Below are 25,602 nucleotides of genomic sequence, written 5' to 3'. Positions count from 1 at the left end.
CCAAGACAGTCTTAGGCAACAGTTTCATCCTGGTCTTTGTGGACCATGCCACCCGGTACCCGGAAGCTGTCCCCCTCAGGACAATCACAGCACCCGTGGGGGCCGTGCGTTGATGGGGATCTTTTCCTGTGTGGGGTTCCCCAGAGAGGTGGTCTCTGACTGGGGAACCAACTTCATCTCTAGGTACATGAAGTCTCTGTGGGAGGAGTGTGGGGGTAACTTATAAGTTCACCACTCCTTACCCCCTCTAGGAAACGGGTTGTTTGAAAGGTTCAACCGAACTCTGATAGGTATGATTATGGGCCTTGCGGAGCCCATGAGACGGAAGTGGGACGTCTTTTTACCATGCCTGTCGTTTGACTACAGGCAGGTGCCTCAGAAGTCCTTAGTGTTCAGTCCCTTTGAGCTTCTGTATGGCCACCCTGTTAGAGGACCTCTCACAGTGGTGAAGGAGGGGTGGGAGAAATCCCCAGAGAAAACCCCCCAGGATGTGTTCAGCTATATGCTGGCCTTCCGCAACCAGACACAACGCTTCAGGAAACTCACTCAGGAGAACCTGGAAGCTAGCCAGGAAGAAATTAAAAGATGGTACGACCAGAATACCACTCTGGTCGAATTTCAACCTGGGCAGAAAGTGTGGGCGATGGCACCAGTGGAGCCTTGCACGCTCCAAGACAAGTGGACTGGGCCATAATGGGTGGTGGAGCGCAAGAGCGAAGTAACCTACCTGGTTAACTTGCAGACTCCCAGGCGACCCCTGAGGGTCCTACATGTGAACCGCCTCAAACCCCACTTTGAGAGGTCTGATGTGACAATGCTCCTGGCAACAGATGCTGGAATGGAAGAGGAAAGTGACCCTCTTTCTGACCTCCTGGTAGCCAAGGAGCAAGACGGGTCAGTGGATGGTGTGGTCCTCTAGCCCACCCTGACCCCAGAACAGTAGAGGGACTGTCACCAGGTGTTGGGTCAGTGTGTCTCCCTGTTCTCCCTGACCCCAGGTGTCACCAATTGGTGCGTCCATGATGTGGACACTGGAGATAGTCTACCTGTGAAACAGAAATTTTACAGGGTAGCTGACAAGGTCAGGGCCAGCATCAAGAAAGAGGTTTCCAAGATGTTGGCGCTAGTGGTAATTGAGCCCTCCAGCAGCCCGTAGGCTAGTCCAGTGGTCCTTGTACCAAAAGCTGCTGCGTCCGGTGCCACTCCAGAACTCCGGTTTTGTGTGGGCTACCGTGGGCTCAATGCGGTCACCAAGACTGATGCACACCCCATCCCCAGAGCTGATGAGATGGTGGATCGGTAGGGCGCTGCCTAGTACCTCAGTACATTTGACTTAACATCTGGGTACTGGCAGATTGCCTTAACTGAGGGGGCCAAAGAGAGGTCTGCGTTCTCAATGCCAGAGGGGCACTTCAAGTTCCGTGTCATGCCCTTTGGGTTGAAGAATGCCCCAACCACGTTCCAGAGACTGGTCAACCAGGTACTGTCCGGGCTGGAGGAATTCAGCGCCGCATACCTGGATGATATTGCTGTGTTCAGCTCCACATGGGAAGAACACTTGCAACACTTCTGCAAAGTGTTGAAGGCTCTGCAAAGGGCAGGCCTCACTATCAAGGCCAGCAAGTGCCCAGATAGGGCAGAGATCTGTGGTGTACTTGGGACACCAGGTAGGGAGCGGCCAGGTGGGGCTCCAACAGGCGAAGATTGATACCATTCTGGCTTGGGAGCCCCCAAAGACCCCGACAGAGCCTTTTTAGGTCTCAGCGGGTATTACCAAAGGTTTGTCAAGGGATAAGGCACCTTGTTACCCCCTTGACAGAGCTGACATCAAGGAAGCAGCCCAGGAGAGTGAATTGGACCAATGCCTGTTAAACTGCTTTTGATGTCCTGAAGACTGCCATGTGCACAGCACCTGTGTTCAAGGCGCCTGATTTCTCCAGTGAGTTTGTGGTGCAGACAGATGCTTCAGAGCATGGTATGGGAGCAGTACTCTCACAGATCAACGATGAGGGCTTGGACCAACCTGTAGCCTTCATTAGTAGGAGGCTACTTCCCAGGGAACAAAGGTGGAGTGTGAATGAAAGGGAAGCTTTTGGTTCTGATTGGGACTCACTTCTGGGTTCAGACAGACCACAGGCCCCTCAGATGTTTAATGCAGATGAGGGGTGGGAAGCCAAAACTGTTCAGGTGGTCCATCTCCCAAAAGGGAATGGACTTTACGGTGGAACAATGCCCTGGCACAGAACCAGCCAACGTGGATGATCTGTCCAGGTTTTTCCGCCTTAGCAATGAGAACTCCCAAGAGGGTGGGCAGTTCTCCCCACTTTCAGCTGGAGGGGACACGTGTTAGACCTGGCACATTTGACGGGGTTTACCCTGACTTTTTGCCTCTACCTCCAGATTTCGTTTTTGCTGGTTTAGAAGCTTTGGGCACTTTGCCACTGCTGATCAGTGTTGAAGTGCAAGTGCTCCCTGAGGAAATTGTTATTGTGATTGGTTATCAATGATTGGCACATTTGTATTACCAAGTAAAGTGCACAGAGTGTGCCAGGGCTGGTGATTCAAATGCTACTAGTGGGCCTGCTGCGCTGATTCTGAAACCCACGAGTAGCCCTAAAATGGTGTCTCAGGCCTGCCACCGCGGTGCCTGGGTGCAGTTGCTAGCTGCCATGCTACCCTTGCCAGTGTCCACACTGGCCAGGGTAGCATGACAGTTAGCAACTGCACCTAACTCTTCCCTTTGTGTACACATTGGACAACCCTATAGAAGGCCTTAGGTAACCCCCTGGGCAGGGTGCAGTGTATATGAAAGGTAGAGCATGTACTAGTGCGGGTGACATGCTCTGGCAGTGAATTACAGCCATTTTTGTTTTTCACTATTGAGAGGGCTACCTTGCCCATATGCTATAATGTCGAATGCTGTGTATAATGTTTACCTGCATATCTACCCATAGGAGCAAGATAGAAAATTTAAGTCTGGTATCCCTGAACTCAGAATTTAAAAACATATCTTTTAGGAAGGATGGTTTTTAAAACCTGTTTAAGAACAGCCCTTTTAGAAAGTGGCTGTTCTCTTGCCTAACCTTTCTGTGTGCCTTGGCCTGCTTGTGAATTGGCTATCTGGTTTGTGAGTGACAGGGCTGGGGAGCGGTACAAAAGGGGGAAGTGATGGACAGAGCATCTGAACCAATCAAACACTCACACCCAGTCAACAGATCTGGGTTTAATCCATCACCGTTCTTTAGCCCATTCTGCCACCCCAGTTCAGACATGGCCATATGCAAATCCGTCTGACCCTGTGCCTCATGGGAACAGTCTGAACAGCCTGAACTGCCAAGCCATGCCTTGCCTGGACCAGAAACAAGCTTCCTAGGACCTGTTTCTGGCATTTCAGCCAGGCTTGCTTGAATCCAGTGGCAAAGTGAGCAAGGGACTTACGTCTGAGCATACCCTGCCAGGAGGCTTGCTGAGTCAGCCCTAGGCTGAATAGCTGCATCTGCATCTTGAGTGTTGGGAGGGGATAGCACCTGGGCCTGAATAAGGCTGTGCCTGCCTTCCACAATGCTGGCTCCACCTCCTGCTGGGCGGCTGACGACCCTGCCCCTCTCTCTGAAAGGAAAGAAGAAGTCAGGAAAACAAAGTGTTCCAGAACTGACCAGAAATGGTCTGAATAAGCCAAGGCCTCTCTACCTCTAGAGAACAAAGGAAAGACTGGTATAAAAAGGGCTACCCAGATTACAGAAAATTAGCTCATCCTGGAATCAAGAAGGAACCTCTGCCATGGAGAAAGCTGGAAGACTGAAGAGGAAGGACTGTCCTGCTGTGTGCGTGTGGACTGACCTGCAGTTGCTTTGTTGCCAAGGAGAAGGGAAGAACTTTGCTGTGTACTGTGTCCCCTCACTTAAATAGATCCCCAAGGGCCTGAGGAGAGCTGGCCTCCTGTTAAGAAATCCTAGGAACAAAAGGACTTCACCCCCAGTTTCCCCCTAAACTCTGCTGAGTGAGTTCTGCCCTTCCTAGAGTGCTTGATCCAATTGTGGGGCCTCTGGAAGTTGTGCCTGTTGTTTGGGGCGATGGACAAGGAGAAAAGAAGAAAATCTGCGATTTCCACGCATTGCTCGCTTGCAGAGCGCATCCCCGACAGTGCAAGGAAATTCCCGCTGCCACGAAGATCGAGATCGTCGCAGCGCCTGTTGCCGCTGCAAGAGCCGACGCATTGTTCACTTGTGGAACACATCGGCCTGGTGCGGGAAGATTCCTGTCGCTGCAAATATCATCACAGAGCCTGTCGTCGCTGTGTGAGATCGCCGCACCGCTTGCTTGAGGACCGCATCACGTAGCTGCAAACATCGTCGCAGAACCATCGAATCGAGGGGCGGCGAGAGGAGAAGATCGACACTGCGCTGCGCATCGCCGTGGCACCTGAGATCATCCCCTTCCCGTCGTATCGTGGCTGTGCCAGATGCTTCTACCGAACCTGCGCACCGGAATCCATACAAGGTATCGTATCCCTCCCCATACAGACCGGATTCGTCACAACACACCTGCTGTGTCCAGCGGGGCTGTCGCATCACCTTCCCAGGGTCTCAGGAGTGACGCATTGCTTGTTTTTCAATGCTGCAGCTTCCATTTGGAACTTTTGTCACATATACAGGTATTTTGGGCTAAACGTGATGCAACTGTGGATTATTTTGATGCAAACCCTAGAACTCTTTTGAAGTCATATTCTTGAAATGTGTAGTTTGGATTTTTGTCACTTTGGTCTTGTGTAGTTTAGATAAAGATACTTTATTTTTCTAAACTGGTGTGGAGTTTATTTGTGGTGTTTTCACTGTGTTATTGTGAGTGTTGGTACACATACTTTACACATTGACTTTTATACGCCTGTCTGCTCGTGCCAAGCTACCAATGGTGTGAGCAGGGGTTATCTAAAGAGTGTATCCCCCTTACCCTGACTAGAAGCAAGGATCCCTATTTGGACATTGGTACCTACCTCTGCCAACTAGAGACCCCGAGATCTAACAATTGGTGTTGTGCTAATCAAGGATTTGATGACAAATTGTTTGTGGTAAATGTAGTCACATGCTGCTACTCGCTAAAGGCAGTAACAGTAAAAAGTATTTCAATCTGCGAAAAATGGTGTTAGAAAGGCAAATATAGTTAGTGATTTTTTGATTGAAAGTTATTAGAGGTTATGTAGTTTAGTTCATACATATCCTTGCTTGGATAGCATAGTCAATTCCCAAGGCACGAACTGAAGCATATAGATAAATCCTTTTTATCAATCGTGTACTTCACGTTTTTACTTGAATTCTTAGTCAGTCTCAGCTCTGCAGGCCTCATTTCAATCTAAAAGGAATTCCTAACCATGATCATCTGAAAGAAATACTAAGATTACTCTGTTTAGTTACATAAAATGTGGAATCATGGATATGTGTAAGATTGAGCCACGTCAATCAAAGCATGGCTGCACACCACTGCGCATATCATAAACTGCATGCATGCAAAGTGACTACAGTGAGCATTTTGTGTACAGTCCTCACATACATTACAAAACCAGTAGGCCCATACAGGCCCATACTAGCTACCCAGTCATGCCATGGTTCTCAGGTGACAAGTGAAAATGGTAATGGGAATTTGTTGATGTCAGGTGACTCATAAAACCAACCCACCCGTTTGTGGAAGCTTATGCTTTTATGTTTCTTGAAGGACCTATATATTTCAACGTTCACGTCTCCTGCCAAACTAATGGTGGAAATGCAACTTTTAACACCACTGAATTTCAGGAGTAGTGGGGTACGGAGCCTGAAAGGCAGCCAGGGGACCTGATAACATAATGCAGTATTTGGAGTGCTATAAACATGAGGCAATTGTTTCTCTGTGATTTATTTTGACTTCAGTTCAACTAGCTTAACTCGACAATTTCAGTTCCAGTCTTTTACTGCTATATACATAAAAGAGCCATTTGGTTCCCTTCTTTGTGGTGTTTTAATCCCGGAATTATATATAAATATCAATATTAAAAGGAATATCTTCAAAGAAGTGACCCCATTTGCCCGTGCAGGAAAAATGTGAAGACGAAGTTACAAGGCGTTCAGGATGTTAATTGCCCTGATCTCAGGATTCCCGATCAAGCTAATGAAGAGGATCTTACAGTTTCCCCTTCTTGTAGGTCCTTCTTGTAGGTCCTTCAGTGCAGTATGATTACCTCCAAGTCTACGTGTGTCTATTGTGGATCGCAGATTCACATTATATTGTCCAACTGGGGTTCTTCAAACTTCTATGGCATTGTTCTCTCTTATTTATTTCTTCATAGGCCACTTGTCTTGCAGGGTCTGCTAATAATGGTGATGTTATCTCTATAAGTGTACCTTATGTGGTAAATAGTGTATATTGCCTTCCATGACTTCTAAAAAAATATAAACAAACCTGTATGATTCTGGACTTTTCGCTCAGTGAAACTAAAGAGGTTTGTGGCTTAATATGGGCGAGATAAGTGCATGTATATTAAACACCAGAGTTTTCATTAAGCTCTCAAGTTATATTACTGCAGGTGTACTGAGCCTGCCTACTTTGTGGGGACAGGGAGTGCACCTATTTATTTCTCAAATTTTACCCTGGCCACTAAAGAGAGAACAATTTGCTTTCCATGATGCGTGAGGATCCTTGTCTGATTGATGTCTGGCATAGATAACTTGATTCCAGTTATGTGGAAAGTTGGTCTATTAAGGCCAGACCATTGCTCGAATGTCAGACCAACCAGTGACTAGGTAAATTATTCCTGTGAGTTGTATTTTCGTTTCATCCCACTATCCTGGCAACTGGCTTGGCTGGCACTCATGAGTTGTGGTAGACAACATGCACTTTGTATTTATCCTTTTATAAATCTTATATTTTGACTTGCTTTATTTCCAAATGTTCAATCTTTCAAACTTTTAATTCCTCTCCGTTGCCCAGCCCTAGCTGTGCTTCCAGTCTGCATAAGTCCTGATGTTTTCCATCAGCAATGTAATCATCCTGAATGCCACTGAGCAAGAGTGTGCACTCTGCATTTCAATCAGATCTTTCCATTTGAAGTTGAAATAAGGCCGTGTCCCCCCGTTTTTCCTCCTAAGGCGTTGATTACTATCGCCACAGGATAACAAGCGCTATAAATCTTATCCATTACCTTGGGGTTCATAATTTAATAGGTGACATAAATGCACCTATTATGGCTTTTCTTAATACAATGGGGAATAACACGTGGATTTTAGTGTTTTCACCCAGTCATAAAACAGCTAACCATTCGAAGATTCAGCACAATATAAACAGGATGTGTCGCAATATAGCACGTCATTCGTAATTGAGGCCAGAACGTGCATTCGAGGGATGGATTAAAGACATGCAATGAGTTGTTAAACCTTTTCATCGGTTTCGAAATATGAGCGTGCCCTTTAATAAACATCCATTATTTCATTCAAGTTCATACATGGAATGTCCAAACGCACGTCAACTAGCCATTGTTTGGAAATGTGCATTCTAAATTAGCACACTCATTACCAAATGTGTTTAACAATGGTGTTGCACTTTAGAAACTGAGTAATGCTGTTTGGCTTGGAAGATGGCAATGCCAGGATGTTTCTTTTATATGTGCATGTTAAAACTGTTCTTTTGACAGGTGAGTTAACTTTTAGAATTCAGGAGCAAATACAAGAAAATGATCTGCCATATGCCAGAAGGTTGGAGGCATTCTCATGAGAAAGGCTATCATCTCATCAATTGTACAATGACAGCTCTTTGTGCATAAACGGGGCCTGTAGTCTGCCATCTGCATGTTGGTATCTCTGAGTGTGTGGCATATGCTGCCATTGTTTATTATTTGCTAATATCCTGTCACCAATTAATTGCTGCTTTTGTTTTATTCAATTTAAGGCTTGTAGATGGTGCTGAACAACAGTATTCTAGTTTTAACAGATTAGACTGATAAATATAAATATAGATGAGAACTTCCTTATTTTCTGTTCAACCTACCTCAAAATGGACCACGGAAGTCAATTCTTGATGTCAAATAAAAGTACACATTGAATAGAGGGCTTTGCCAAAGAACCTCAAAGGCTATTGGCTAAAACAAGAATTCCTACTTTCTTTTACATATGTATTATACCCAATCCCAAAACATCTAATGTACTCGATTTGATCCCAAAATGAATGCTACTCTTACAAAATGCTGATTCTGTGACTAGAGAAGCATGTGTGGCGTGCACTCCCTTTATACAGTGATTTATGTGTGCTCTTACCTTACTGTTTCTTTCACAGTCACAGATTTCATTCTTACACTGAAGGATAGGAATTGATAACAAATAGCAAACATTGTTAATTCAAGATAAGGAGACAGCACAATGTTGGGTTATTAACACATGGCTACAAACAGTCACAATTAGTTCAATGAAAGGGAACAAGTTTTGTTACGAACAAACAACAGGAAAATACGGACCCATACTAATGGGTGTGATGTTATTGTTACAAATTATTTATAACTTTTTATAAATAATTTTAAGGTATCATTGTAGGAACACAGATTAATACATTTTAGTAAACTTTGGTTGAACAAATCAAATGGTCTTCTTGGTGAACAACTCGACAAGTTGCTGGATCTGTTTATTAAACGTATTAGCTATTAGCAATTAATATTACACACATTTGCATTAGGCATTCAGTGTCAGTTTAATTTTGATCAAGCTAGTACCACAGTAATATGCTATGGGGAACGCCAGATCGCTCTTTCACCCTCAGGAGGCAAAGTTACCAACCAAGGTTCCAAAGAAAAATATTTTAATTGACACAGTAGGTCTCATTCCCACCTATTTTCCCTCCAAATTTAATAATACCCATTATTGTCACCCACCCTCGAAATCTACCCTTTACATTTAAGGTGCTTCAAAATGTCTAAAACATATTCTTATTATATACACTGATAACATGTATTGCAAAGATAACATGAACACAATTGATAACTGTAAATGAAAAATCACTTTGCAATCCAAATATATCGTAGACAGGGAAACTCTTTTTTATAAAGTCACAACATGGACACCAAAATACTTGTATCTCTAGATTAAGGGCCAGATGTAACAAGGGTTTTGCGACTCGCAAAGGCCGAAATTCGCAGAATTTCGGCCTTTGCTACTCGCAAACAGCATTTTAGCATTATTTGGAATGTAACAAAAAATCGCAATTTAAGAAATCGCAAAAAATTGCGATTCCTTATTTTGCCATAGCATTTAAGGAATTGCAATTTTTGCGATTCCTTAAATGATATGTATGTAACTTTTAGAAATTGCGAATTTGTGTTAAGAAATCGCACATTACTACCAACTTGTAGTTGGTGGTAATTTGCGATTTCTTTTAAAAATGCCCTATTTGGCATTTGTGAGGGTGGCATGTGACACACATAGCCACATGCACACACACATGTACATTTCAGGGGTGCAGAAGGGTGTCTTTGAAACACCCCTGCACCCTTGAAATAATTCTCAAATTGCGATTAGCAAATTGCGAATTCAAAATTTGAGAATTATTGCACTATCATTCCTATGGGCCTCCTGGCCCATAGGAATGCATTGTAAATTTTTCCTTATTCGCGAATTCGCAAAATGCGAATTCGCAAATAAAGAATATTAAGGAAACGCTAAAAAATAGCGATTTTGTACATACATTCCATTTTGCGAATTCTAAATAGCGATTCGCAAAAAATCGCTATTTAGAATTCGCAATTCGGAATCTTGATACATCTGCCCCTAAATGAACTAATTACATATTCTGATGATAAAAAGGACAACAGGACTACGTAAACCTATAACAAATAGAATTTTTGGGGGAAATTGACTATTTTGTCAAAAACTATTAAAATTAGATTGAGCTCATCTGTTTATTATATTTTCTAGCAAATACATAAGTTGCTGTCTCTCTGAACTGGATCAGCGTATCTTCGTCTCTGACATATTATATTACATTATATATGTAGGCAAAGATCAATGTACTAATGACGTTGACACACTTTAACGGATGTGAATGGAATATGCGCTACCCTAATTGGGCGTAAATACTAAAGACCTGCAAGTGTTCATAAAGACTTGTCAAACCGCTCCTTGTTATTAGAAAATAAAAATAATGTCAATCCCCTCTTTAAATTAGCTGTAGACAAGGCCCTGTGCAAAATATACCGCTGTCTGCATTAGTGAGATAGGTTGGGTTTTGGTCCCCATCATGTGGCAGTGGCAGGGCCTATCCAATGGCCTATCAACCATAGCTCATGGTCGAAAGCTACACACTGCTGCCTTGAGCGGAAGGAATGCTGTCACTCATGGCCAGACTGGGAACCGAAACAGGCCCTGGCAAACAGTTCGGCCAGCCCCCAGGGAGGAGCTAGTTGGAAGCACCACTCCAGACTCACCGCTATTGCTTTTGTTACAGGGGGCAGATATTGCAGCTACGCAGCATATCCAGCCCCAGTATCACAAATGGCCCCCAGGGGGATCAACATCGGCCCCCACTCTGGCCGCCCACCCGGGAACCGCCTGGTGCCCGCTATCGCCAGTCCAGCCCTGCAGTCACTAGAGAGATTGTGTAAGATCATAGATGCACAGCTAGTGTCCATGAGAGAGAGCTAAGCCAGAGTGCTTGGATGTATGCCAGGCCCAGTGTCCAGAGGCTCAGCATAGCTAGTTTAGGTAAAATGGGATGACTGTAATGTAATATAGGACACAAAAATCTCTCAAAAACGTTGTTAAAGCTAAATTATGATTACCTCTGCTCATAAAATAATTAACATTTGTAAAGAGAAGAGATAAACACATGTGTACAATGATAGTCCACACAAGTGGAATTGGAAATATAAAGACTGGGATATATGTTGGTTGAGGAATGAACATTACGCATGATAAATCCTTGTTTTGTATGTCACAAAATCGGGGAAGGGATGTTTATGGGTCAGCTGGCTGCAGAAGGCTATAACTCTAGAAATAGTTTATAGTAAATTTACTTAAAATAATAGCTGTACAGTAGAAAAAGCTTGAGACGACTGCAGCTTACAAAGGCAATAGAATTGATGGTTGAAAATTTAGACCAAATTGCAAGTGAATACCTAAGGCACAGATCTGATGGAATACACATTCATATCCTAAAAGAGTGTAATCAACATGCAATCAATGATTTGGAACTGAAGTCAGAGAAATTGGAGGAAAGGGCCACCATCATGAATGGAGCAGACTTCTCTGTAGGCAGAGCTTGAATAATAAAGGTAACAGTATGTGTCAGAGCATCCTTGGGTGTTTTTTTTGGCAAAGGAAATGAGGAGGAAGCTTAATGTGTGTGATTGCTGAGTGGGCGCAGGTTAGTAGATCCCTTATTAAAGATCACTATTAAATTCCTGGACCTGCTTAAGTAGTGATTGCACTAGAGAAAATCTGTGTCAGATGTTTCAGTACAAGTTCTCTTAAAACAATAAGGACCAAATGGCAGATAGCCATTGACAGGCAAAACATGCTAAGAGGGATTTGTTAAAGAGAACATAGTTTAGAAAGACATATGCTCAGAAATCTGCACTTTGCCACAGATAAGAACCGACAAATAGGCGTGTGGCTTTTTAAGGCCTTTGTTCAAATATAAATATTATAAATGAAATAGTGTGTTGCTATAGACTCAGATGTAAGACATTTCTATGTTTTACTAATCCAGGTCTTGCATTGATTTGGGAAGTGGCTGTTGCAGAGATTCACCTTACCTTACTCTTGGTTGTGGCCCTCAAAAAGCTTTCCATCCAGCTGTTCACATCTAGTTTCACTCCAACAACTGAACAAGAGCGAAAAAGGATTACATACAGTAAAACAATTCTTTTAGAAATCAAATTGGTAAATATTTCATCTTCTTTATCAGTTTATGATTTCCCTCTCACAGTAAATTTTACATCATGGAATACAAGATTTTCTCTTTCACAAGTCATGTTAATATCTCTGGTTATACCTAATAGGACTGACAAAGAGCACACATGCTTATCCTAAAGCAATATATGCTGTACCAAAACTGTGAAACATTTTTTACACAAAATAAGACAAAATTGACACATGGTGAGGTAATCACTGATGTCACTGATCATGTCATGAGTGAGGTAATATGTGAGGTCAAACGCAGTGCATTGCAGGAGTGTAAGTTACTGTTAGCAGAGTGGTTGAGAAAGGGCATGGGCCTTCAATGAGGTTTGAGAAATCCCACTGTGGGGGACTTACTTGTGGCAACAATAGGGGTTCTTGCCAACGATCCTCAGCAGCCAAGGGGACATAACTGGTAGTGTGCCAAGAGGCACGCTTGCAGAGTTGTTAAGAAAGGGGCAGTGGCCCCTGACAAGGTCTGAGCAATCCTGATGTGGGGAACTTACTTGTGGCAACAATAGGGGTTCTTGGCCCCAAACAACCTTCAGCAACCAAGGGGACTTCACCCCCACAGCTAGTAGTGCACTAGGAGGTATTTTGTTCAGAGTAGTTGAGAAAGGGGGTCAGGCCTCCAGTGATGTCTGAGCAATCCCGCTGTGGGGGACTTGTTTTTGGGTGTTATTTAGACACAGGACCCCCATTAATCTTTCTTTAGCCCATGGTGGTCTTATGGCAGAGCTTACAGAGTCCATGGAGGGGGGCACCAGGTGTCCTCCTCCATTTTTAGTAGGGGGGCCCCCTTCTTTTTAAACAAAAATGCCCGAGTCCACTGGGTGCTGTATTCATAACAAGAGCGGGAGCCTGTGTTTGATTTCTTCTCAATTGTGCCACAGATATGCAGAAATGTTTTTTTAAAGAGATTTTAGGCCCTGTTGCACCACAACAGATACGGGGTCAGGGTATTCCTCCCCTAACCTCTTTGCTTTTATTTAAACATTTTTCTTGGGACTTGGCTGAAGCCGAGTACCAAGACGGCTGTCAACAGTTCCTGTTGAAGTATTGGCATTCAATAAGATCTCTCCATGAGATCTGTGCTAGGCTCTGCCGAGATATCCTTATTTGCTTTCTGTTAAATTTCTCAACAGTTACTGATCAGATTTACATTAGATAACTGAAAGTGTGATCTGCGAAACTAAATCTACCTTCCTACCAAATTTGGTGTCATTCCATCCAATGGTTTGGGCTCTAGTAGGGTGCAAAGCTCCTATGGGAATTAGCATGAGAAATTGTATTTTTGTTGATTCCCTCAATTTCTCTGCCTCCACTTGACTGATCATCCCATAACTTTTGATGCTCAAAAAGAGTCAGTATGATATTTAATTAAAAAAAAAATTAGTGAAGATTTGTCAAACTGTACCATAGATTAAGCAAGTCAAAACCTTTTTTTCACATAGAAGCATGGTCAATGCTATATTTACCTACTGGCAACTGTCAATAGATAATATATATCAAATGAAAATATTACAGTGAAACATGCAGCTGATATGGCAGACCTCATCCTTACTCATGACTTAGACATGCTTATTCTGACTGAAACATGGCTAAATGATGCCTCCACACCTACCCTTGCCCTACTAGTCCCACCTAATCACAACACCATTAGATGAGATGGACCAAAGCAGACAAGGTGGAGGTATCGCTTGCATACACAGAAACAATGTTGCTGTGAAAAAGTCACATTAAATGCACACATCCTCTTGCCAGTACCTATGCATTTAAAGAGTTGACTGCACAAACTGCACATGATCTACCACCCTCCAGGTAATGCCATCACATTTACAAGGCACCCACGTCACACTCAGAGATTTCAGCCTTCATTGGAATGACCATAAGGATCCAGCAGTCAACAGCCTTAAATCCTTCTTAGATGACCTCAACCACCTGACTCATTTTGTCAACAGTTCCACACATAAATTGGGCACCACCTTGAACCTTATCATTGCCAAGAGTAATATTATCTAACTGGAATCTTTCATCATCCGTGACTAGAGAGTCACTGCATCACTTTCCTAACCGCAGAATTAGTTAAGACAAGAAAGGGTCAACTAAAGAAACCCGGACAATGAAAAATGAGCATACACAGTATTAACTGGAATGATTTGCCATTCCTCAGCAATAGCCTGTTGCCGATTCCCTTGGATATGGCTGATGTCCATGACCTCACTAACCACAACAACAACTCATGATAATCATTTTAGGTTCAATAGCTCCCCGCAGCTACAGAGAATGTCCTCCAAAGACTCTAAAAGTTGGCTCAACGTCATCCTTAATACAGAAAGACACAGCTTAGACTAGTTGAACGAGCTTGGAAATCCTCACCATCCCTAGAAAACCTTTAACTTCTGAGATCACTGAGGAGCATCTATAACAAATGTATCGGAAGCATTACACCAAATTTCTATAGAGGCAAAATAGACAAATCTAGAAATGGTCCAAAAATTTTAGCTAAATCCAATTATGCAACCAGACACTTCCCTCACAGGTTCTAATCCACAGCCAAACTGTGAGGCTTTTGCCTCCATATTTATGAAAAAGACAAGAACGATAAAAAATGACCCATGGTCAGCTACAGTCCACCTTCCTCTCGCACCTCTTTGTAGTGCAACCCCACCCCAAATTGCTGAGACACCAGGTCTCTCAGCTCACACCCTCAAATACAATGCTACATAGAGCACATTCAAATTGTTTGATGAATATGCCATTCTCAAAATCCTAACAACACTAAAACCCTCAAACCCCTTCAGCAACATTCTACCAACAAACTTCTTTAGTGAGATCAAAATGTCCTTACTCCCTCTCTGGACTAAAATAGTTAATGCCTCATTGCTTCAAGGATTGATCCCTGATCGCCATAAAGCAGGGCAGTTTATCTCCCTTTCGAAAAACTGACTGCGGACCCCTAAGACCTAAGTAAGTGCCACCCAATCGCTATGTTTCCAACACTAGCAAAGCTCCTTGAGAAATGTGTACGCATTCAACTGTGCAACCACATTGACCCATTAAGTCTCTTAGATCAATTCCAATCTGGCTTCAGCCAAGGCCACAGCACTCAATTGGCGCACATAGACATAGTTGATGATGCTCTAAAAATGTTGGACTGGCATGAATCCTGCCTTCTTATCCTCCTTGACCTCTCATCAGACTTTGATATTGCCAAACATGCCACCAAGACCTACTTAAACGTAGTATGGGACTATTAGGGACTGCTCTTGAGTGGTTTGGCTATTTTCTCCACAACAGAACGCAAAAAAATCAAGGTCAATATGTCCCTATCCAACCCCACACAGGTCCTCTTAGGTGTTCCTCAGGTGTCTTCACTCTCACCCACTCTCTAACTTATTCATGTAACCTCTAATGCAATATTTGAATTTATTGAACATCCACTATCACATGTATGCAGATGACACCCAACTGTGCTTACAAATCTCTTCCCTCAAAGATATTAGGTCTATAATCTCAACTCTACAAAAAAAGAATAACTGGTTGTCTTGTAACCACCTCTACCTAAACTAAGCACTCTCAAAACAGAATTCCTCCTAATTGCCCCACCCAAACATTCACCAGACATTGTAGAATGCATGACATCTGACAGCGCTGAATTGTGCACCACACTGGGAATAATTTTGAACAAATATCCGAACATGCAGGAGCACAACAGCTCTGCCGCCAAAGGATCGAACTTCCAACTAAGCATCTTAAAAAATTAAGACTCTTCCTACTCCCGGATGACCTCAAGTCAGCTGTTCAAGCTCAGGTGATTCACAAGTTGGACTATGGGAGTGCAACCCTATTGGGCCCACTTAGAGTTAGGCTGGGGCTACTAAGGGCCTTGTTACCATTGCTGTTAAGGTCATTACAGGATCTAAAAGAACCAATCACTTCACTCCTGACCTGAAATCTCTAAACTGCCTTCCATACGAGTCAAGGATTAATTTGAAAGTTGCCTGCGTGACCCATAAAGTCCTCCACTTCAAACACTCTGAGATAAATTGCACTAAAAGCAGAGCTATTTGATGACATCAGAGCATCTACAGACACTAGCTTACTACTACTGAAGCAAATAAAAAGAAAATATATAACTAATCCTTCTCAGGTATGGCCCGAGAATCTGGAACACACTTTCTACTGAAATCAGAATGAACCCCTCATCTGCCTCATTCAAGAAATAAGTCAAAAGAATACTGATGAACAAATTTCTGCTGTAGAATGCATGAACTATATTCCAGGACAAGTTGTCCATCTGGGGCCTGAGTTGTTCTCTCTAGGGGAGTCTCCCATACCATGGCCCTCCTTGATGATGTTTTTACTTTCATTCGTGTCACCTTGAACATTGTAAAGCACTCTGATACCTGTAAGGGTCATGTACATACTTTATCAAACTTTATAAATAAATAAATAAATAAATAAATAAGGCTCCTGATTTTGTGTTGCATGTTTCATAGATTAGGGAATGAGCCCTCCACTATAGCACCTTACAAGACATAGCCCTGCTTCTAGAGAAACATGTTGCACTGATGGGACATTACTCCTTTGCAGCTTTCAGAGGTCAACATTGGTACTTCTCCTCATAGTCCATATATTCCTGAGAAGAAATGATGCTAATCAAGAAAGCAGTGAATCTTAGTCTTAAAGAAAGTATTTCAGACACTGCTGGTGGTCATAGTCGCAGGAACACTGAAAGCACAACCACAGTTACGGGTAAACGTATATGGGCCCAACTATGACTAACCTGAGTTCTTTGAGAAGGTAATTCATGGCTCTAGTGCATACCGGGACAAGCTAATCATTTTGGGGCGGTGACGTTAATTATGCATTATCCACCCACCTCGACAGAGCACCAGTCATTGAAAGGCAGCCCACAAAGGCAAATTTAGCAGTCAATAATATAATGCAAAATTATGGGCTAGAAGCTGCAAGTAGGGATTTGCATCCAGCAGACACCAAATTTACATACTACTCTAATATACACTATATGTCCTCTTGATTAGGTATGTTGCTCATCGTATGATCTCTAATGTGGCAAATTCGAGAAGTCACAATATAACCAAGAAACCTCTCTCATCACTCTTCTGTTTCATTAACGGTTGAAAACCTGTTACTTCCTCCATGTTTTATTAACTGGCATCTGAGAAGTACAGAGCATTGAGATTCAGTATTTTCATCAGAGCTTGAGGAATATTTTAAATTAAATGTCAATTTCATGCCTAAATTCGATATACTGGGGAAAGCTTTTAAATCACATATCGGCGTTTCTTTATAGCAAAAGCATCAGGATACCTTAAATGACTTTGTAGCACTTTACAGCAACTGGGGAAAGTTGAAAATAGTGTCAAATGTATTAGTAACTGAGTGCATACATTGCCTATAGAATAATCCCTTTAAACAAAACTACAGTCATATTTAGTTGTTTTTTTTTGGTGTCAGCTTGAGAGAGTGGGCAGCAAAGGAAGAACATAATATCGATGATAACCTGGGAATTGGAGTTCTATTAGATGGATTATTACTCACTTCTGGTATTCATCAATATTAGATCTTGGAGAAAGGCCTAGTCAAAGGCTTTCTTAAAATGTCCAGTTTTTAGAGGTTTTCTGAATAAGAAGTAGTTGACTTCCAATTTGAGTTGGTGATAAAGAACATGTTAAAGCTATAGAGGCAGCACTCTCAAAGAATGTTCTTTCTGCTTCTCACTGCTAAAGAGCATGTTGGTACCAAGAGGCACAATACTGGCTGAAGGTTTCTAGTGGGGTTGTTTTGTGAGGGGCACCTTTTGCAAGTATGACATGTCTTTAATCAAATCAGTCTTGCGGATAATAACAAATGCTTTGAAAGTAATGCTAGAATTCACATTGAGCCAATAGAAAACTTTTATCGTTGATTTGGTGTGATCCAATATATGTACGTTTAGATGCATCTTAGGTGCTTGGATTTGGAGGCTCTGCACTCTGTCAATCAAGCTCTATATTACGCTTCTCTAAATCATATGCTAATGGTCTATCAATCCCAAAATAAGAGCTCTCATTAATTTAATTTAACAATACAATGCTACATAGAGCATATTCAAATTGTTTGATGAATATGCCATTCTCAAAATCCTAACAACACTAAAACCCTCAAACCCCTTCAGCAACATTATACCAACAAACTTCTTTAGTGAGATCAAAATGTCCTTACTCCCTCTCTGGACTAAAATAGTTAATGCCTCATTGCTTCAAGGATTGATCCCTGATCTCCATAAAGCAGGGCAGTTTATCTCCCTTTCAAAAAACTGACTGCGGACCCCTAAGACCTAAGTAAGTGCCGCCCAATCGCTATGTTTCCAACACTAGCAAAGCTCCTTGAGAAATGTGTACGCATTCAACTGTGCAACCACATTGACCCATTAAGTCTCTTAGATCAATTCCAATCTGGCTTCAGCCAAGGCCACAGCACTCAATTGGCGCACATAGACATAGTTGATGATGCTCTAAAAATGTTGGACTGGCATGAATCCTGCCTTCTTATCCTCCTTGACCTCTCATCAGACTTTGATATTGCCAAACATGCCTCCAAGACCTACTTAAACGTAGGATGGGACTAATAGGGACTGCTCTTGAGTGGTTTGGCTATTTTCTCCACAACAGAACGCAAAAAAATCAAGGTCAATATGTCCCTATCCAACCCCACACAGGTCCTCTTAGGTGTTCCTCAGGTGTCTTCACTCTCACCCACTCTCTAACTTATTCATGTAACCTCTAATGCAATATTTGAATTTATTGAACATCCACTATCACATGTATGCAGATGACACCCAACTGTACTTACAAATCTCTTCCCTCAAAGATATTAGGTCTATAATCTCAACTCTACAAAAAATGCATAACTGGTTGTCTTGTAACCACCTCTACCTAAACTAAACACTCTCAAAACAGAATTCCTCCTAATTGCCCCACCCAAACATTCACCGGACATTGTAGAATGCATGACATCTGACAGCGCTGAATTGTGCACCACACTGGGAATAATTTTGAACAAATATCCGAACATGCAGGAGCACAACAGCTCTGCCGCCAAAGGATCGAACTTCCAACTAAGCATCTTAAAAAATTAAGACTCTTCCTACTCCCGGATGACCTCAAGTCAGCTGTTCAAGCTCAGGTGATTCACAAGTTGGACTATGGGAGTGCAACCCTATTGGGCCCACTTAGAGCTAGGCTAGGGCTACTAAGGGCCTTGTTACGATTGCTGTTAAGGTCATTACAGGATCTAAAAGAACCAATCACTTCACTCCTGACCTGAAATCTCTAAACTGCCTTCCATACGAGTCAAGGATTAATTTGAAAGTTGCCTGCGTGACCCATAAAGTCCTCCACTTCAAACACTCTGAGATAAATTGCACTAAAAGCAGAGCTATTTGATGACATCAGAGCATCTACAGACACTAGCTCACTACTACTGAAGCAAATAAAAAGAAAACATATAACTAATCCTTCTCAGGTATGGCCCGAGAATCTGGAACACACTTTCTACTGAAATCAGAATGAACCCCTCATCTGCCTCATTCAAGAAATAAGTCAAAAGAATACTGATGAACAAATTTCTGCTGTAGAATGCATGAACTATATTCCAGGACAAGTTGTCCATCTGGGGCCTGAGTTGTTCTCTCTAGGGGAGTCTCCCATACCATGGCCCTCCTTGATGATGTTTTTACTTTCATTCGTGTCACCTTGAACATTGTAAAGCACTCTGATACCTGTAAGGGTCATGTACATACTTTATCAAACTTTATAAATAAATAAATAAATAAGGCTCCTGATTTTGTGTTGCATGTATCATAGATTAGGGAATGAGCCCTCCACTATAGCACCTTACAAGACATAGCCCTGCTTCTAGAAAAACATGTTGCACTGATGGGACATTACTCCTTTGCAGCTTTCAGAGGTCAACATTGGTACTTCTCCTCATAGTCCATATATTCCTGAGAAGCAATGATGCTAATCAAGAAAGCAGTGAATCTTAGTCTTAAAGAAAGTATTTCAGACACTGCTGGTGGTCATAGTCGCAGGAACACTGAACGCACAACCACAGTTACGGGTAAACGTATATGGGCCCAACTATGACTAACCTGAGTTCTTTGAGAAGGTAATGCATAGCTCTAGTGCATACCAGGACAAGCTAATCATTTTGGGGCGGTGACGTTAATTATGCATTATCCACCCACCTCGACAGAGCACCAGTCATTGAAAGGCAGCCCACAAAGGCAAATTTAGCAGTCAATAATATAATGCAAAATTATGGGCTAGAAGCTGCGAGTAGGGATTTGCATCCAGCAGACACCAAATTTACATACTACTCTAATATACACTATATGTCCTCTTGATTAGGTATGTTGCTCATCGTATGATCTCTAATGTGGCTAATTCGAGAAGTCACAATATAACCAAGAAACCTCTCTCATCACTCTTCTGTTTCATTAACGGTTGAAAACCTGTTACTTCCTCCATGTTTTATTAACTGGCATCTGAGAAGTACAGAGCATTGAGATTCAGTATTTTCATCAGAGCTTGAGGAATATTTTAAATTAAATGTCAATTTCATGCCTAAGTTCGATATACTGGGGAAAGCTTTTAAATCATATATCGGCGTGTCTTTATAGCAAAAGCATCAGGATACCTTAAATGACTTTGTAGCACTTTACAGCAACTGGGGAATGTTGAATATAGTGTCAAATGTATTAGTAACTGAGTGCATACATTGCCTATAGAATAATCCCTTTAAACAAAACTACAGTCATATTTAGTTGTTTTTTTTGGTGTCAGCTTGAGAGAGTGGGCAGCAAAGGAAGAACATAATATCGATGATAACCTGGGAATTGGAGTTCTATTAGATGGATTATTACTCACTTCTGGTATTCATCAATATTATATCTTGGAGAAAGGCCTAGTCAAAGGCTTTCTTAAAATGTCCAGTTTTTAGAGGTTTTCTGAATAAGAAGTAGTTGACTTCCAATTTGAGTTGGTGATAAAGAACATGTTAAAGCTATAGAGGCAGCACTCTCAAAGAATGTTCTTTCTGCTTCTCACTGCTAAAGAGCATGTTGGTACCAAGAGGCACAATACTGGCTGAAGGTTTCTAGTGGGGTTGTTTTGTGAGGGGCACCTTTTGCAAGTATGACATGTCTTTAATCAAATCAGTCTTGCGGATAATAACAAATGCTTTGAAAGTAATGCTAGAATTCACATTGAGCCAATAGAAAACTTTCATCGTTGATTTGGTGTGATCCAATATATGTACGTTTAGACGCATCTTAGGTGCTTGGATTTGGAGGCTCTGCACTCTGTCAATCAAGCTCTATATTACGTTTCTCTAAATCATATGCTAATGGTCTATCAATCCCAAAATAAGAGCTCTCATTAATTTAATTTAACAAGAGGCTTACAGGAGAGAGAGGACTCTGTTAAGTAAGGATAGCTGCACGCTAACCCCAGCCCCCATGCCCATCGTCTCCATTTGAGGAGTGAATACAAGTTTGGAATCAGAGCTGAGCCCAAGTTTGTTGTTTGAGAAGCGGGCAAAAGATTACCTAGACTGGAAGGGCATACAGGTGGATCCTAGAACTATTAATAAGATTTTAATTTTAGGTTCATTTAGGTAAGGGAAGGTTGCTCCTATTTTGTGTATGAATCGATGTAGACTTTTGGTGGGAAGGGCATTGAAGTGGGAGATTAATGGTGTTTTGATCTGTTCTTCTTTGGATTTTCTTTTTAAATGTATTTAGGCAAAGGAAACTTTCTCTCACCCAGTGTTTGTTTTTGGTCTATATTGAAGGGCCATTGGAATGGCAGACAGGTGAGGTCTTCATTTCCTATGATTAGGATTTCCATTTTAGATTTAGGTAGAGTGAGCCTTTTCTTATCCAGTATTTGATTTGGTCTATAGACAGTTTGTTATTTTATCATCAGATTGATGTAGATTTCAGTACCAGCAGCATATGTCTAAAACTGGATCTTGTACTGATTTCGCACCTGAGACATGAGTTGCAAGTATCATTAAAAAAGCAGTAGGAGAGAGAGGAGCATTAGGAAACATCACAAATTGATCTGAAAGCCAAAAATTCCGAAGGGCCCATGAATGCACATTGATCAAGACAATGAAGGCCATGAATCATTATGATTCTTACACTTGATGCAGAGGATATCATGATCAGTGGTATCATAGGCTGAATTAAAGATTCAAAAGAATCCCAACTCATTGCTGGCCTTTCTCTAGTAATTTCTTCTTTGTTGTCAGCCAGAGCTGATTATGTTCCTTAAGAAAATGTGAATTCTTATTAGGGTCATGAGGAAGCTGGTATAGTTTGAAGCTACCTGATAATTACATTTATGCTAAACTTTCCTGGATTTTTCTGGGATGGAAGAGATGAGCTAGACATTTGAGGCTAGTCAGCCATTTGAAGATAAGCAGATATTTTCTTAGGAATTATCAGATTATTGTATGATCTATTGGCTAGAAGTTCGGTACACCAATGCAGAGTAGTTTATCAGTTGCTATGGCTATCTCGGTAATGCACAGGCATACAGATGAATACATTTTGCAACAGGGAACTATGATTAAAAGATGTAAGTATGAATTAAACATATATTTTCACACTATTTTGAGATTTGTAGGCTGGGGTTTGCACTTACCTGCGGGCTTAAGAAGAGTGCCATCAATCGTTATTTCTACAGCTCTGCTTACCATTATGCCTGAGTCATAGTTTGCAACATCCACTCCACTTCCATTTCCTGGAGGTGAAAAGAAGGTAAAAACATTATATGACATGAATTGATTTTCACCAGTTATGCCAAAACACAGATTAATTATGGATTTTTCAAACCTCTCAAGCACCAAGAATTCGCTCACACAGAGCTCAGCTCAAAGGGCCTAAATGTAGAAAGCTATTTTGCTATTAAAAACACTGCGATCCACACAATCTCAGTGTATGCAACCACAAAATGTTATTTTTTCTAATTACTAACCCCTTTTTGTCAGTTGCCAAAGCCTTTGTGATTTTCAAAATGTGTTTTACGACCCATTACGAATCATAGATAGCAGGAGACAATAAAGGGGCATAACCTTCTACATGCAAGATTTAATGGTATTTATACATTGTTTGCTATCTCAATTGGCCAGTTACCAACACATCAAAAGAGGTGGTAAAAGATACCCAAAGAGGAAGGTGTCCCTTTGGGAAACTTAGCTTTTCTCTTAATGGTTCATGGATGGCGAATTCAGGTTGATTATGTAAGAATTCGGGCTGTTTTAACTAAAAATGTAGTTTATGAATGGAAACAGAGTCTGTTTTCACACGTTGCTCATGTCAAAATAGGAGAACATGATTAGAAAGAATCCTACAGTCTGAATTCCCTAACAACTCCATTCATTGTTTTACATCCACTATCATATCGTTCACAGTGCCATTGCTAAAAAATGCCACCCATATTTGTATTCCAGTTTTCGGGATACAAAAATGTCCTCTATACATACTGACTCTGAGCCTATTAAAGTAGAATCTGAAAATGTTTCAGAATAACCAAAAGCAATGCAGATAAATGCTGGCCATGTATCTCTTAAACACAACAACCCATTTTAGTAGTTCTGAGAATTCATCACACAAATGATTCTTGTTTTAATTTTCAGTGTTTTACTGTGCTCCAGTACATCAGCCAGGTAACCCCAGTGGTTCATTGATGTATTCCAAAGAGATTTTGAGACAATTAAAAACTGGCCTTTTGCACCAAAATGTCCACAGCTGAAATCTATAGAGAAATATGAATTTATGTCAGGACTGGAGGCAAGGATTATGCCTTCTTTCTTAACATTAAATGTCATAGCAGCAACAAGAAACAACATGAGACTGCAGTTCCCATGAACCATTGGGAAAGAGTAGTCCAATCAAAATACAAGTATTAACCAATTAGAATCAAGTAACAATGTCCAATCAGGATCATCCAGCAGCCGTATAGCCCCTTGCCAGCGTCCATTCCTCCCCTTTCTTCGCTGCTACGCAGCCACATAAGTGCTCTTCAGTTATTTCCTGACTTTTTGTGCTTTGTCTGGTTTTAAATTCAAGTTTCATGGTTTTGTCGCTAGCTCAACTGCACTACGTGTTTGCACTGCATTCTTCATGAGTCACAATAGTGGGTTATTTCATGTGGTTCGCGTGTGACCGCTAAAGTGTATTCTCAACGTTTGCGAGTGCGAGCGCGTTTCTAGTTCAGCGCGTCACTTTTCTTTGAGAGTTCAGGTTTCACGCCTCCTGGCGGCCAGTGTTTTCTTAGGTATTTGTTTCTCGCTGCGGGAACGGTTTCTGTCCCCACGCGGCGTACTGCTGGTGGTGCCTGTGATCCTCCTACTACAAGGGGTCGTGGGAGGCTTTTGAAGTTGCGCAGCACTGCCGGGACCTCTACGGCAGTTCGGGCGGCGCGCGTGCGACTTTAATCAGATTTCCTGAGGCAAGCACCTTTTCCCGGTCTGTAAGCAGCTGCATTCCTGCGCTTGGCACGCGCTGCATAATTTGATTTACGCTCAGTCCCTGCTGTGTGGTAATAGGTCCTGAGTCTGTAATTGTTGTTGAAAGCCTCTCTGGATTTCCTGTATTGGCCATTAGGCCCTAAAATGGGACATTCCCAGACCAGGGCTGTGTGTGCTTTTGATCTCTTGTGCCAGCAGAGGTAACCTGGGGCTAGAACATCATGAACATTGTGGTCTAATACCACCAATTCTTCAGCTCACACACAGCTTCATTTGTTAACCCTTACCTAAGGTGTGAGGAGTGTTTGGTGACGTCTTTATATTCTGTCTCTCCGGTGCAATGGAATATTACGACGAGTTCCAGGAAGAGGAAGACCCCTTGGCAGACATGCCTTGGGTAGATGCCTTTTATGAGGCAGTGGACACTTCTATTTACAAGGCGGTGGACTAAGCCATATCTCCTTTACAGGACCAGCTTTCCTGCCAGATTGAGCAGGTGTTTGAACGCCTTGAACGAAGAGTGGCTGCCCCCTCACAAACTCCCTCCATGTCAGCCCAGGATAGTATATGTTCCCCCCCTGCTAAGCGCCCCAGGGACCTGGCGTAGACGTAGATGCTTTCAAGTGATTAAAGAAAGCTTTCCTTGATAGTCAGCTGGCTGGGCCTTCAGCTTCCCCTAAGCCTTCCACCCCTAAACTCTCACTGGCCCTACCAGCCCCCTCTGATGATCCCGACTCTGTGCCCAGCCCGCCTAGACCCTGGCTCCCATCCTGACCTTCACAAGACCCTCAGGCCATCCCCCCGGTGTCTGACATGCTCGATCCCAATCAGATAGTACACCCACGCTCATCGGACTGGACCCCAGCAGAGAAAGTTGCCACGTATGTCGCGGAACACATCCGCCTCCCCCTGGAAAAAGAGGCCTGCAACTGCATTCCGGCAGAGTGTCCTCGAGTCTCCTTGGAAGGGAAAGTTGCGCTCACTCCGGAAATTGACCCTAGAATGTCGACATTTCTGCAGCAATTTATACGGGACCCCAAGAAGGGCATTGACAGATCTTGGAGGGTGTGCCAGGATAAGCTCCTGGACGCCCTCGGGCCAGCCACGAAGATTCTTGACATGGCCGAAGAAGCAAAAGCATCCGGCT

At 42.4% G+C, this 25,602-nt stretch overlaps 1 protein-coding gene across 2 annotated transcripts in view; it reads right to left on the bottom strand.

Moving 5' to 3' along the window:
- CACNA2D1 (calcium voltage-gated channel auxiliary subunit alpha2delta 1) overlaps positions 1–25,602 on the bottom strand; it is a 1,701,483-nt gene that overhangs the window by 104,104 nt on the left and 1,571,777 nt on the right. For both annotated transcript variants that reach the window (XM_086919803.1, XM_086919796.1), the window contains 3 exons: positions 22,628–22,726; positions 11,762–11,829; positions 8,277–8,315 (listed from right to left, as the gene is read on the bottom strand). In XM_086919803.1, coding sequence (XP_086775929.1) covers positions 8,277–8,315; positions 11,762–11,829; positions 22,628–22,726 — 206 coding nt within the window. The remainder of the gene's footprint in view (positions 1–8,276; positions 8,316–11,761; positions 11,830–22,627; positions 22,727–25,602) is intronic.

This window comes from Lissotriton vulgaris, chromosome 1_1, assembly GCF_964263255.1.
Source record: "Lissotriton vulgaris chromosome 1_1, aLisVul1.2, whole genome shotgun sequence".
NCBI classification, from domain to species: Eukaryota; Metazoa; Chordata; class Amphibia; order Caudata; family Salamandridae; genus Lissotriton; species Lissotriton vulgaris.
Note: the sequence above shows the minus strand (reverse complement) of the source record. Positions and strands in the feature narration are given on the sequence as shown.